The sequence below is a fragment of the Nansenia antarctica genome (assembly GCF_963989245.1).
Source record: "Nansenia antarctica genome assembly, chromosome: 1".
NCBI classification, from domain to species: domain Eukaryota; kingdom Metazoa; phylum Chordata; class Actinopteri; order Argentiniformes; family Microstomatidae; genus Nansenia; species Nansenia antarctica.
The window spans coordinates 47,516,030-47,529,149 of record NC_137674.1 but is presented as its reverse complement, the minus strand read 5'-3'; the positions used below and the strand labels follow the sequence as shown (position 1 = coordinate 47,529,149).

The window sequence follows — 13,120 nt, the reverse complement described above, 5'->3', positions numbered from 1 at the left end:
TTTTGTTTCACAGAAAATTGTGTTTTTCAGATACTGTAGTAGTGGAAGATATTATCCTCTTTTCCAGTGAAGTAGCTGCCATCTAGTTGTGAATTGTTTTGTTTATCCCGCCCCTTCATCACCCAGCGTTGATGACGCGGATGGTTCAGGTTACACTGGTATGAACGCGGGCTCGTTCGCCAGACAGCACCAAGGTTCAGAGGTTTCCGAACGCGAATACGAACCGGCACGGTTCTTTGCCGGTGTGAAAGCCCTATCAGTAGCCAAAAAGACACTGCCGTTATTCATTTATTTTTGTTTAATTTGGAGGACTCCTACTGAGCGGTGTCTGAGCAGGTTCATCCTTTCCTGAAAACATCCTCTCAATAGAATTCCAAAATTAAGTCACCCCATACAATCAGAGCATATGTGATATGTTAAGAGTCAGTGGAGGCAGAAATCGGAGGACGGGCTCATTGTAAACGCATGGCTTGGTATGTGATGAAACACAGGTTTGATCCCTTTTCTCATGCTGTTCCGTGTGTGACAATGAGCCCGTCCTCCCATGTTCCACCCCCGCCGGCCTTCCCTGGTGAGAGATGAGGAGGTGTGCTGCTGGGAGACGGGGGGGGGGGTCTGCCCACCTTGATGAGGGTCCCGTCCTCTCCCTGGGAGCCCTTGTACAGCTTCTTCTGTTTTCCGTTGCTGATGTTGAAGATCCTGAGACAGAGGATAGTGAGTGAAACAGGACAGGGCTGCGTTAGAAGCATCAACCATACCTAAAGTGCCGGTTGTAGCCCGTATTATATATATATAAAAATAAAAAAAGATTTTCCACTGCAGTGGAAGTACAAGTACAAGAGGGCTTATCGTTCAATTAGTCATCAATCAATCAATCTACATCAAGGTCAGCCAAGTCTCTGCACGGAGGGCGAGGAAGTCAGATACGTCAGTCACGTCCTGTCTCAGCACTTTATTCCTCTTTTTTTTTTTTTTTTGATCAAGCTGAAGTCATCTGACTCAGGAAAAATGCATTTACTTTTACATTTGTTCTGCAATATCCTGACTGAACGAACCCCAATGCAATACAGCCCAGCTCAGTGGGTAATGTGTATGCCTCCCCTCAGCTGACCACCAGGGGTCACTCTAACTGTTACCTTTCCTTTGAGAGCCAGAGGGGACCCGCCAGCCACCCAGCCAACCTTGGGAGGAGCTGGCAGAAGCCAGAGTGTGTGTGTGTGTGTGTGTGTGTGTGTGTGTGTGTCTGTGTGTGTGTGTGTGTGTGTCTGTGTGTGTGTGTGTGTGTGTGTGTGTGTGTGTGTGTCTGTGTGTGTGTGTAGTCAACCATTCGCTCAGTTAAACGCCCTTACGTAAGGAAACGAATCACAGCTTGTTAGTGTACCTTGTTAAACAAAAGCCAAGCTTCAAGTATAAAACAGAAAAAGGTCCCCGCAGGACATTGATCATAAAAGGCCAGTGAAACGGCACGTGTTCAGTGGGCTGAAATGGGAGCAGGACTTAAGGCTGTTTACAGTGCAGCAGTACTCTGAGCCCAAGCCCTGAGTCAAGCCCTATTAGGACTGTCCTTTATCTCTGACATATTCCACCCTGTCTCACGAGTCTTAAACCCAAGAAGCCTAAACTGAGGGAAATGTTTTCTTTTCTTGAAAGAAATGTGTCAACTATACAAGAGAGCGTCCTGTAAGACAATGAGAAACTCCCACTCAACATCTGACTGTGCATGGCTACGCCCCATAGAAAGGACTGGCGGTTATCATTCACTAACTATGTCAACAAGCAACAAGACCCGCTAGACACAAACACACAACATGGTGGAGCGTGGGGGAGGTAAACAGAGGGGTGGGTGGAGCTCTGTTAGCTCCTGTCAGGACAGGCACATGGACAACTGGATGGCCGCTGCCTGTTACCAGATTAACCATCCCCAATCCCTGTAATCCCGTCCTGTGGCGACCACACCTGACCTCTAATCCACCTGTGAGGGGTGACTGCACTCTGTCAGATTACTGTGGGAGGTGGATAATAATAATAACTTTAATTTATATAGCACCTTTCAAAAGGCCCAAGGACTATACACACACAAACACAAAAACAAACACTATATACAGTATACACAAACACATACACACGCAAGCAGACAGACACATATATGCAAGCAGACACACACACAAACACACACAAACACACGCAAGCAGACGCATGCAAACAGACACACACACACACACACACACACACACACACACACGTAGACACACGCGCGCACGCAAGCAGACACACACGTACGCAAGCAGACACAAACACACACACACACACACACACACACACACACACACACACACAATAATAACAGAAACAGTAAGTTAAGCACCGACCTGATGCTGCGATCCTGGCAGCCCACTGCGGCGTACTTCCTGGTAGGGTCTATGTCCATGTCGTACAGGGTGGTCTTGCGTGCGATGTGGTGGGAGCGAGTGAACACCGTCCCTGCGTCCGTCTGTCAATGAGAGGTTACAACAGGTCACTGACTGCTGACAGCAGACCAACAGTAAACCATACGACTCCCAGGGGCAGTTTACCAGACACAGGGTGAAGCCTAACCCTAGACTAAAAAAAGCATCATCCATCTTCCTGATTTTCCATTGAAGGTGTGATATAGTCCAGGACTAAAAGCTTAATCTGTGTCTGGGAAATGGCGACAAAGGGGCGGTTGACCGGACACAGTTTAAGACACGAAGACGACTCTGTTAAAGACGCTTTTCAGTGCCTGATTGGGCTTCAGGATCTGGGAAACCGGCCCGTACTTACCGAAGGGCTGAAGGAGACGCTGAACTGTGTGGTTAGGTGTGTTTTTAGTGGACGTCAGGTTATCATGAGTCACCTTCTTTGGACACACCACCTGGCCTTGTACGCACCTCGCAGCTTTTACAGCGTCACCGCGGTTTTCTCAACTAGCCTCGGGATCAAAAGGCAGGAATGACTCTCAACTACTCCTTCATTAGACTCTACACTCCCATACGGCACGAAGGACAGAGGCATGCCCTGATCTCACCGTGAAATAAATATACTGCTGTAGAAGTTCCAGTGGTTACGTAACACACTGGTTTAGTCCTAGGGCTGACCTAAAATGCCTGTTCTTTAGGATTAGAGCACTCGACCCCCTCAAGACTACAGGGGGGGACTCTGAGTACGTTCCCTTGATGCCGTTCTAATCTGAGATTGAGATTATGAGTACATTGAGTGCCGCACTGGAAGACTGTTAATGACTCAAACACTTTAGGAGATTATACACGAGGAGGAGATGGGATGATGATGATGATGATGTCGCGTGGGAAACGATGGGATGAAAATAAAGATGGCATAAAGTGTGTGTGTGTGGTGTGTGTGTGTTAAATCGTTTTTTTTCCATCCTGAATCCCTAAAGTCAACTGAACTGCATACCAACACACAGTAGTTAGTATAGAGGGGACCGCTTCAGTATTCTCTGCACACACAACACCTGTCCACATGATGGATGATGTAAGCAGCCTCCGTGCCTCTGCAGCATTGTCAAGATAGTGGACACTGTTTAAATCCTGCAAGGATTCCAAATGAGTTATAGAGATAGAGCATTACTGGGGATAAACATAAGGTGTAAGTCCTTGTACAGGACAGCAATGCTAATTCCTCTCTGTACAGTCCTAGCCCTTACCCCCTAACCCCTACCCCCTGGACCCTATCCAAACCCCCTGGTCCTTACCCCTAGGCCTACCCCCTACCCCCTACCCTCTAGCCCCTACCCCCTACTACCTGGTCCTTACCCCCTAACCCCTAGACCTGTGTAGAGCTGAAAGGGTTTGGATCGATTCATAAGCAAAATACCATCGGTCCCATCAGAGGGCAAGATGGACAACTACTACCATGACGTTTAAACCTATCCAAACCCTCTCAGATCTGCACCAGTGTCTCGGGGGCAGGCAGGCAGGGGGACTAGACACGAGGGTTTGATGATGGAGGATTCAGAGCAGATGTTTTAGAAAGTGTTGCCTCCAGTTCATAGAAAGCCCGAGAGGGAAACTCTTCATTAACTAGGGCACTGAACGAGCTGTAAGTAAGAAGTAAGAGGATCTGGATGTTAAATACAGCCATGGAGAGGGGTGGGTGGCTTAAGCATGGCCGGCTGAATTTGGTCCAGTGCCAAAATTATCTGTAGAGAGAATCGCAAGTTTCATGAATTATTGAGAGGAGTCAAGAAGCAGTGAAATCATATCCCTATCCCGCGTCTAAAACCGCAGCTGCTCAAGGGGCGATGCAGCCATGACAGTTTAGACCAGGAGGGAGGGAGTCTTTTTCGAAATATCATTTTATTTGCCATGCAATCAACTTGTCAATCAATTGTTGGAATTTTTTATTTTTTGCTCTAGACACAGGGTCGGCCATAGTCAGCGCCCCTGGAGGAATTAGGGGTTAAGTGCCTTGCTCAAGGGCACATGCAGCTCCCTCCTGAGGCGGGGATCGAACCAGCAACCTTCCGATTGCCAGCCAGCCGGCCTCTCTAACCTCTAGGCTACCGCCGCCCCTGAGGGAGGTCTGAGGGGGACTGCTGTTCTAGGACGAGCGGGTGATGAAGGAGTGAGGGTTTAGGGAGTGAAGGGTTCAAAGCAGGAGGAGTCAGTGTTTAAGGCAGAGTGTGTCGAAGGGGAGGCTGGTTGAGACAAAACACCAGGGGAGGCTGGTGGAGGTAGAAATAGGAGGACAGGCTCATCGCAATGTATGGAATGAAATGAGGAATGACATTAAAACACATATGTCACCATTCCTCATTCCATTCCAGTGCATTACAATGAGCCCGTCCTCCGATTTCTACCTCCACCAGCCTCCACTGGTGGGCTGCAGCAGGACAGGAGCGTAGTGTTGTTGTTTACCTTCTGGGCGGTGCGGAAGTAGATGCTCTTGTCAGCTCCACAGCTGATCATCTTCACCTTGCCTTCATTGGCTGAAGAGAGAGAAGAGACATCATTACTATGTTGTTCACATTAACCAGCTTCACAAACCAAACAGGAGTGACCCTTTCATGACCTCATGACACATTACCAACTCATAGAAGGACACGTTTATACACCTTCAGTAGCACAGTTATGAGAGTGACTTGACAGTTTGTTTCACAAACTATCAAACTTGACTTCAGAGTAAAGACTTGAGGGCTCGAGGTTCAGAAGTCAGGAGGAAGTCTCACCAGCGAATCGGACGGCGGTGATGGAGGAGGAGTGTTCGTCCAGCGTCTGCAGCAGGCTGTACTCCTGCTCCGCGTCCAACACGTGGATAAGACGGTCTCTGCTCGCCGTGGCGAGAAGCTTCAGGCCTGCGAGACACCACACACACAACACACGTTACACACACGTTACACACGTTACACACACACGTTACACACGTTACACACACACGTTACACACACACACACACACACACACACACACACCCCAGGACGCCACCAGCTTTCCTACCACCTACAACTGCTCTCCATCTCTGTGGTGATAAACCTGTTTAATCAGACGGAGCCCTCTTTCATGTGTAACAACCATAAAGCACCCTACTGAGCACACTGGGTACTACTCAGTATTACTCAGCTCACAGACAGACACCTTGGTTGTGTTCCAGCTCACCTACGTTGCAAGCAGTGCTGCACACACGATCAAATCTCTGCCTAAACAAGTGTTTCGCATCTGTGGAACCAAGATTTTGCTCCAGTAATCTGCTGAGCTGCACAGCCAGACTGCAGCAATACAGCAGAACTCAACCATCATTTCCTCCATATGTGGACCACGTGTAGGGGCATGGTTGAGTGAGAAATGAGACCAGAGCTCCGGCACATTGCTTCACAGAGCTAAGCTTTACTGTAGCTTCACAGAGCCAAGCTTTACTGTAGCTTCACAGGGAGCCCTGCTATGACCAGATGGTCCTAGGACAACGTCCTCAGCCAGGATGAGACTGAAACCTCTCTTCAAACGCTTTCTACCAAAATTCGGTCTATAAAATGGTCCACAAAAGGGGTGAAACTGTTTCTCATCAGTGTGTGAGCGGCAGATATTTGCTGGGACAAGGCGAGGGGCATTCTTTCACAGCGATCACCAAGCGTGCTTATGTAGGGAGAGAAATTAAGTCTATAAATGAAGATCCAACCGGATTACATTAGCCTAATAGCCCCAGTCCAGGGACGATTCATGTGGGTATTATGGTGTCAACAGAATCTAATAAAGAGAGAGTGGAGCCACTTCTAATCGCGTGAGACGAGATGATTGGATCTCAGAACCGATCCGTCACGCTGAAACTCAAAAGCGGTCCTCTTTGTCGGCTGACCGTCTCCTCCGCTGATGTCGACGCGTCCTTCGGGAGGCTTGACCAGGAGAGGCTGGCGGAGGTAGACATCGGAGGACGGGCTCGTTGCGGTGTCGATACCGTTCCTCGTTCCAGATCTTGCGTTACAACGAGCCAATCGCGTGTCTGATACCGTTCCTCATCCCGTTCCGTGTATGACCATGAACCCGTCCTGCGGTTTCTACCTCCGCCAGCCTGCGAATACGTTTGATTTAAAAGCTTAACAATTGGGAGTGTTGTTGTCCATACGTTGTTTCCTATGTTATTTGTTCAGCATGGAAACGGTACTATTTGATTAAGATTTGATAGGGAGTCATTACTGTATATTAAACCTGGAGAATTCCTGCCATTGTGCTGGGCTTAAGGCTAGCCCCATTAACATACAGCAGCTCTGTAGGACTTAACAACAGTGTTAGCCCCCTGGGGGTGTTAATGTGGCGGTCAGGCAGGGGGGGATGCACTAGGCTGGGCTGGGTGAGGCGATTCCTACCCCCTATCATTAACACCACCACCAGGCCGTTCCTGACAGATGTGCTGCAATGGGGGCAGTAGGGGGCGACGTGGAGGAAGGGGAAGGGTGAGTGGGTGGGGGGAGGGTCATGGTAAAAGAGTGTCGACCAGGAGTCGTGCCAGGACGGTAAAACACTCCCCCCCCCCCCCCCCCCCCCTACCCCTGCCAGGGTGGCATATGCTCTGCCTTACTTTCTACTGCACTTCACTTCAACAAGCCAGATAATGCCCCACTTAATACCCCGCGAGGCACAGGCTGCCTTCGTAGCGCGCTCAGATGAGATTACACCAGGGTGGCGACGCTGGCTCCCTCCTTTGACTGTAGAGTCGTCAGTACGTTGAGTTATCTGAAGGAATGCATCGGGAGGGAAACAGAACATGTTTTGTTTGAGTCAACAGTTTTTTTCCACCTTCGCCAGCACAAATCCCTGGGCTTTGTGAGCGTTTGTTGGAAAAGTTAATTCCTATTAAACTACCGTATAAAGCCGGCTCATTTTTAACTGCTGTAAGGATGAACACAGATTGGAGTCCGAGCCCAGTCTGGTGAACACACACACACACACGCGCACACGCACGCGCGCACACACACACACACACACACACACACACACACACACACAGGAGCTGTGAAGTGGTTTAGCCAGTCAGCGCTCCCGCTACTGTCTGGCTACCACCTGGGGAGTTAGCAGAGCTAGCGTAGCTTCGATGCCACAGCTTCTCAGACGGAAGGCTTAGAGGACCTGCTGTTCCCTCCTCCAGCCACGATGACAAGCATTGAGAGACACTTCAACTACCAGGTGTTCCACAGCAGAACGGCAGCCTCTCTCTCTCAGAGGTGTGGTGGCTACATGCTGTCTGATCCAGGGGAGGCTGGTGGAGGTAGAAATCGGAGGAGGGTGTGCTTGATACTGTTCCTCATTCCGTTGCGTGGCTTACGATGAGCCCTGTCCTCCGGATCCTACCTCCCACCAGCCTCCCCTGGATCTGCCAGTGCCAGGCCTGGCTGCCACTCACCAGTCTCAGGCTTGGAGTACTCCAGACACAGGATCTCTGAGTCGTGGGCCTGGACGTTCAGGATCTCCTCCATCGTCTGCAGCTCGTGGATCCTGAAACACAGCGACAACAATAACTACGACATCACACCTCTGAGTCTCTCCGTAGGCGACACGGGTCAGATACTCTCGCTTATTTAAGCTGTGCTTTATTTAGTTCCACCTGATGGGAAGTGAAAACTAAAAGCGGAAGAAATGTGCCCTAGATTGCACACTTTTAAAGACCCGATTTCTACTTTCAAGTACTGCATTAAGACCTATTTTTTTTACTTTCAAGTACTCCTAGCAGCCCTACAGTACTGACCCAGCCTCCTAGCAGCCCTACAGGGCATCTACTGGAGACAAGTGGCCCTGGTGTTAACTGGGTCAGCCCCCGGGCCAGCGAGCATCCATCGGTCCGTCCATGTGGAAGGACACACACAGTCACAACTGCTGCTGAGTGGACTCAAACCCTCTCTAACCACAATACACCACACACACACACACCATACACACCTCTCTAAATATGACTTACACCACATCAACATAACGACTCCCTGGTAATCTCTCTAGAGACCAATTAGCAACAGGCTTTAATTGGGGCAGAGAGGTGCTGACGGAGGGGAGGGGAGGGGTTCTAGTGTTTCTAGCTACCCTACCTGAGGGTGCCTGTGCGGTCTCCTGAGGCCAGGTGCTGGCCGTCGGGGCTGACACAGATGGTCCTGATGCCCGTCCGGGTCTCGGAGGTCTGGGGGTCGGCCTTCTCCGTGTTGCCCGTGCCCAGGCTCTCCATGTCCAGCAGGCCCGACGTGTTGTTGTCCATGTAGATGATCTTCTGGAGGTCCTGCAGGGACAGAAGAGGGGACAGAGGAGACAGAGGGGACAGAGGGGGCAGAGGGGGTTACTGTTTTTTGTGTGAGACTCACATTGCTGATGACGTTGCAGCAAGTTGGGGTACAGTGGGGTAGGGTGGGGGACGGGGGGCCTGGTCTAGGGGGCTAGTACAGTATAGTTAGTGGGGTAATAGGGTATACAGCGCGGGGGCGCTGGGGGACCAGACTCACGTTGCTGATGACGTTGCGGCTGAGGGAGGTGCTGTGACTGTCAGTGTTCCACAGGCGGATGGTGTTGTCAGAGGAACAGCTGAGGAACGAGTCTGGAGGCACACAGGGCTGCTCCCCCTCCCGGTCCTCTGGGTACATCTGGGGGGCAGGGGACACGGTCACACTCAGACACTCCAACTCAGACACTCCAACTCAGACACTCCAACTCAGACAGACAAACTCAGACAGACAAACTCAGACAGACAAACTCAGACACTCCAACTCAGACACTCCAACTCAGACACTCCAACTCAGACACTCAACTCAGACACTCAACTCAGACACTCCTACACTCACTCCAACTCAGACACTCCAACTCAGACACTCAACTCAGACACTCAACTCAGACACTCAACTCAGACACTCCTACACTCACTCCAACTCAGACACTCCTACACTCACTCCAACTCAGACACTCCTACACTCACTCCAACTCAGACACTCCAACACTCACTCCAACTCAGACACTCCAACACTCACTCCAACTCAGACACTCCAACACTCACTCCAACTCAGACACTCCAACACTCACTCCAACTCAGACACTCCAACACTCACTCCAACTCAGACACTCCAACACTCACTCCAACTCAGACACTCCAACACTCACTCCAACTCAGACACTCCAACACTCACTCCAACTCAGACACTCCAACACTCACTCCAACTCAGACACTCAAACACTCACTCCAACTCAGACACTCAAACACTCACTCCAACTCAGACACTCCAACACTCACTCCAACTCAGACACTCCAACACTCACTCCAACTCAGACACTCAAACACTCACTCCAACTCAGACACTCCAACTCACACACTTCAATCCAGATTCCAGACACTCCAACTCAGACACAGAGAAACATGGGAAACATGGTTCAGAGTTGGGGCCGATGCCATTTCAAATTCCTGTCGGTTGAAACAGGAATTTCTCCCGTTGACTGGAATTTAGAGGGAATTGACCCCAACCCTGACTAGGTTTACTAAGTTACAGAACAAAGACTAAGCTAACAATGAGGACTAAAGAGACCTCACCTGAACTGCGTCTCTCTATACAATGAAAAGAGAGCCATGGGAACGCAGCAGGTCTTTTACACAGCGGTTGGTTCTGGTGTCTCTCCAGGCCCTGCACACCAGTGGAGGCCGGTGGACGTAGAGAAATCGGAGGACGGGCTCATTGTATAACGCTTGGTAATGATCATTCCTCATTCCATTCCTTACAATGAGCCCATACTCCGAATTTCTACCTCCACCAGCCTCCCCTGATGTGTATATCTATGTTTGATGATTGGTTGATCCCTCCTTACCTCCACACTCCACACGCAGGCAGAGTGGTACAGGGCGGAGTAGACCTTGCCCACTTTGCGCAGGTCCTTGACGTCCCAGACGTAGAGGCTGTGGTCGTTGTAGACGCAGGACAGCCAGCGGCTCGTAGGGTCGTAGGTCACCGCCACCGTGTCTGGGTAGCGGGCATCCATCTTGTAGGAGAAGAGGTGGCTGGAGGGAAAAGGGGGAGAAAGTAATTTTTTTATTTTTATTTTTTTGCAGAAGTTATGATTAAACACTTCTATCCATGTCTTTTATCCAATAACTATTGTCTTATCAAATGTTTATATCATTTATATAAATTAAATTCTTATATTTGCTTTTATTCATTGTATTTTTTATTTTCTTGCTATGCTCCTCTTGTTGTATTTTAATAATGTATGTAAAGCACTTTGAATTGCCCCTGTTGTATGAAATGTGCTAAATAAACTGTGCTAAATAAACTGGCCTTGAACTTTTCTACGCCAAATAGTTCCTCCACATCATACCGGAGCATGTTACCAGGCAACCGGTTGTTAGATCAATAAAAAAAATCAATATTGGCTCAATCAAGAAGCTATATGGAACTGCCTGAAGCTCATCAGCACTCCTCTTCTAATAAACCCCTCTGCCCCAGCCTTCGGGGGCAACGTGAGACACTGGAGGCCGAGTGCTGGACTGGTGAGAGGAGACAGGGAAGAGTTAACAGGTACTTAAACCTAACAGGCCACAAGGGACACAGTAGAGGGGAAAAAAACAAGCTAGCAGTCTGCATACTTTCCTCTGTGGTTTTATGTGGATGTTCCATTTTCTACAGTTGGGCGAGGACAGCGTGTGCCACCCGAGCAGAGAGAGATCTCTGCCCACTGGCAAATGATGCCGTATCCCACGGCGACGTCTGTATATAGAGCGGTGAGATGGGCCTGAGACGACGTCAGATAATAACAGCCTCAACCAGACCAAAATCGACACACCACACCTAGCCATCTTGAAATAGCCTCGACCGAAGAGGACCAAGGAACTGTAAAGCAGAAAGGAGGATTCCCCAAGTACCTCTGGACCACATAACTACCATTATGCCCATTATCTACTTCCTCTACCAAACATACTGTCCCATAAACCAAATAACAAGGCCAGATGGCAGCACAGATTAGCTGACTCATGATGGAGTTCAGCATTCTTGTGTGGGATGGGAACAAGCCCGCAAATCCCCCAAAGGCAACCAACGCCTGCCTCCAACCAACGCCTGCCTCCAACCAACGCCTGCCTCCAACCAACGCCTGCCTCCAACCAACGCCTGCCTCCAACCAACGCCTGCCTCCAACCGACGCCTGCCTCCAGTCAGTCAGGCAGGCAGAGAGGAGGAAGAAGTGAAGCAACATTCCAGAACCCCCAGTACATTCTGTATGTATGAGGAAGGAGGAGAACTCTTGGAATTTCTGCGGCTGTGACAAAAAAGACCTCGAAGAGGGAGGCGGATAAACATGAATATCAAACATTTGACGTTCTGCCAAATAACTCCAGCTGTGTCCCACATGCACCCTTGGAGTGGATGAAAACTCATAACAAAAGGGGGAAATCGGTCAGGGCCGGGTTTGTTATGAGGTATTTGCATATGCATGACGGTGCTACTGTATGAGCAGCAGATACCAGTCAGCCTACACCAGACAGAGCAGGGGAACCAAGGCTTTAGTGTTCCTTCTAGTCACAAAGACTCCATTTAGGTCCTTAAGTCAGGCCTGGGCGACATTTAACCGTCAAAAGGACTTAGGGTGACATTTAAACCATTGAAACGACCCAGGGTAACATTTAAACAGTCAAGGGACCTAGGGTAACATTTAAACAGTCATGGAACCTAGGGGCAACATTTAAACAGTCAAGGGACCTAAGGTAACATTTAAACCGTCAAAACGACCTAGGGTAACATTTAAACAGTCAAAGGACCTAGGGTAACATTTAAACAGTCAAGGGACCTAGGGCAACATTTTCCAAAACAAAACATCGGAACTGTGATAGATGCGCTATTCGGTTGTTAAGTCGTGACGTGTATCCGGGTCCAAAGTTGGCTGAGGATGCCTCAGTAATAATAATAATTCATTATATTTATATAGCACTTTTCCGAGGCTCAAAGACGCTGACAAATATGGGAAAAACGGGAAAGTGCTGTCCCTTGTTGCATGAATAGATCAGAGTCTAAAAAAACGATTGAACTGTCATTCTACCGCTGTACTCTGGTGCAGGGAATTTCTGGTTTGGACCCGGAAATTGCTAAACGTCACGTTTGACGTCAGACTTAACAACCGAATACTTTATTGAACTTACCATACTATAAATACCGTGGAAAAGTGTTGTGTGTGTGTGTGTGAGTCACCCACCTGGCGTCCACCACGCTGGCGATATCTGTGCCCAGGCAGTGTGGGCGGGGCAGGGTGCAGATGAAGTGCAGGTTGATGGGGCTGAAGGCCCTGACGGTGCCGTCGGCACAGCCACAGAAGATCAGCTCCTCCGTCACCGACAGAGACGTGGCCTGGGCGGTCTACAGGAGAGGAGGAGGGGGGGGGGGGGGGGTCAGACACACAGAGCAAACACACACACTCACACCTGAAGAGACTCTTCTCTCACACACATGCATGCATTGCACACGCACACGCACACACACTAAGAGATCTGAACCGCTGACGCAGCAGAACTACAGTAAAGTTCTGTCGATGACAATGAAAGTATTGAGTAAAACCTCTGCTAGTGAACGGTAGAGGAACACCCAGGGGACTGACCGTTGGCACCAGAGAGACTGTCTGTGCAAATACTGATTACCATCACTCTC

The 13,120-nt window shown here is 49.5% G+C and overlaps 1 protein-coding gene across 1 annotated transcript in view; it reads right to left on the bottom strand.

Moving 5' to 3' along the window:
• Positions 1-13,120, bottom strand: part of mapkbp1 (mitogen-activated protein kinase binding protein 1) — a 56,420-nt gene that overhangs the window by 11,173 nt on the left and 32,127 nt on the right. Inside the window, exons 9-17 of the mRNA XM_080523534.1 lie at positions 12,672-12,832; positions 10,299-10,488; positions 8,954-9,091; positions 8,549-8,733; positions 7,873-7,964; positions 5,210-5,335; positions 4,899-4,969; positions 2,370-2,491; positions 624-699 (exon numbers count right to left, since the gene is read on the bottom strand). Coding sequence (XP_080379660.1) covers positions 624-699; positions 2,370-2,491; positions 4,899-4,969; positions 5,210-5,335; positions 7,873-7,964; positions 8,549-8,733; positions 8,954-9,091; positions 10,299-10,488; positions 12,672-12,832 — 1,161 coding nt within the window. The remainder of the gene's footprint in view (positions 1-623; positions 700-2,369; positions 2,492-4,898; positions 4,970-5,209; positions 5,336-7,872; positions 7,965-8,548; positions 8,734-8,953; positions 9,092-10,298; positions 10,489-12,671; positions 12,833-13,120) is intronic.